The sequence below is a fragment of the Eimeria mitis genome, genomic scaffold (genome assembly GCF_000499745.2).
Source record: "Eimeria mitis Houghton genomic scaffold, Emh_scaff5155, whole genome shotgun sequence".
NCBI classification, from domain to species: domain Eukaryota; phylum Apicomplexa; class Conoidasida; order Eucoccidiorida; family Eimeriidae; genus Eimeria; species Eimeria mitis.
Window position 1 is genome coordinate 1,412 of NW_013573450.1, and position 1,983 is coordinate 3,394.

A 1,983-nucleotide genomic window follows, 5' to 3' on the forward strand; every position below is an offset into this window, starting at 1 on the left:
GTATATATATATATATATATATATATATATGTATATATATAATATATGAAATTATTTTATTTATTTAATTTTTTTTTTACCACTAATTTCTAACGAAAAGATAGTATACACCAGACACAACAAGCATCCACACAAACAATACAGAAGCAAACAAACAAAACAACACAAAACACAACAACGTAAGGTTTCAGATGCATCATAAAGACAGAGAGAAAGCAACGAAACAAAGTGCGAAGAAAGAAGCTTTCAGCTGTATGTATACAGTGCGGTGTTTGTCTAAGCTGCGGTGTACATACACCGCAGCATACATATAAACTGCTGCGTATGTATACACTGCAGTGTATGTACACCGGAATGCTGCAACGCACCGCATTGCGCCGCCACAAGTTTCTTCAGGTCCCCCACCGTGTCGTCTGGGTTGCACTTAACCCGTATTTTGCGGCCGAGGCGGTCGTTCAATATAACTTCTATCATCGTGTGGCGGCGTCAGGGAGAGTAGCGGGGTGTGAGGGGAGAAAGCAGAGTAATAAATCCCTTTTTATTTGTATTTTACCTGAAAATAACTGAAAAAATAACTGCTACATTCTCTTATACTCGTGCTTTCCTCACCCATTGACGCGGAGGAGAGAGCGGCTGTGCATGCAACGGCCGCTCCACGGCCGCGCAGATGGAAGCCGTTTATATTCAGGCTCTGGGTTAGGCCGAAATTAATTATTTTTTTGGGGGAAAAAACCTCACAGTACACTAATTTGATAAATAAAATATAATATAAACCCGTATTCCGCTTTCAACTCAGCTTCTGGTGTACGTACACCGCAGCTCCAGCTGGTGGCCCCGCAGCAACTGAGGACTGACGGACCAGAGCCCTGAAGGCCGCCGAACCGGCGCGTACAGGAGGCTTTTGCGGAGTGTATGATGAGCCTATCGGCGGCAAAATCTTGAATTGTGGTATTTATTAGTATATACTTAATTAAATTCCTCTTTATCCTCACTTTCAGGTGTATTTACACTCCATAAACTGCCGCGGTATCTGTGCGCGATGCGGCGGGCGCCGCCACGCCCTGGGGATGCTGCCCTGAACTGTTGCAATTCGTGAAGAAAGAAACGGACTTCTTTGGCTCCGGCTTGTGAACGAAAGTATAAATATTGCTTAAAGTAAAAAGGATCTGCAAAAATGCAGCTTTTAAATGGCAGGTTTCCGTCAAGCCCAGCCGATCGGGAGGCTCGGGCAGTCGTATTCAGGTGGAAACCTCTGCGTTTTTCATCATTGTTTTTAATTATTTTGTTTAGTTTGACATTTCAAGCTTTCTGTAAACCCGGTAAGCTATTTACTCCTCAGTTTCACGATTTCAACTTCCCGCAGAGTTGGGGTGTATAGGCAGCTGACCACAGGATCTAGTGGTGGACTGATTGCAGCTTTCCGCGCCGCCGTTCCGGCGGAATACTACAATAAAGTGTTTTATAAAACATCAAAATACTTTCTTCAGTTTATAAATAAACTCATCACTTATATATTTTGCACGTTTTCAGTTTTTTTCCTGCATTTCCCTCCCCCTTCGTGCCGAAACCTGCATTGTGTGGTGGTGGCGTTTCAGGGTGCGGTGCTACCAGCCTGCTGATGTTTCCGCTTTTTACACGATCATATATTTGAGTATACAGAGTTTATTCTTTAAACTTTCTCTTTGTTTGTTTTGCTTCAGAAGATAGAAACGATGTTCCTATCCTAGAGGATGCTGGCCAGCTTGGTAAGCAACAGCCTTGGGGGAGAAAGAAGAACGATCATGCACGAAATCTTTTTTTTTCTTGATTATTATTCTTTTTCTTTGATTTTTTCAGCGTTTTCATACAACTTGCATGCATGCTTTCATCCATACACCATTATATATCTCTTTTTTGCTGCAGGCTTTCCCCCTCCTCCTCCTCCTGTTGCTGTTGACGTGGCAGAGAGCAACGAAAACACACAAGGAAACAATTTATATAACA

General features: G+C 42.7%; 1 protein-coding gene across 1 annotated transcript in view; it reads left to right on the top strand.

Annotated features, from left to right (window-relative positions):
* Positions 1 to 667: 667 nt before the first annotated feature.
* EMH_0080180 (uncharacterized protein) overlaps positions 668 to 1,983 on the top strand; it is a gene marked incomplete at both ends in the record, with an annotated part of 1,922 nt that continues 606 nt past the window's right edge. The window contains 3 exons of the mRNA XM_013500224.1: positions 668 to 695; positions 1,701 to 1,745; positions 1,903 to 1,981. Coding sequence (XP_013355678.1) covers positions 668 to 695; positions 1,701 to 1,745; positions 1,903 to 1,981 — 152 coding nt within the window. The remainder of the gene's footprint in view (positions 696 to 1,700; positions 1,746 to 1,902; positions 1,982 to 1,983) is intronic.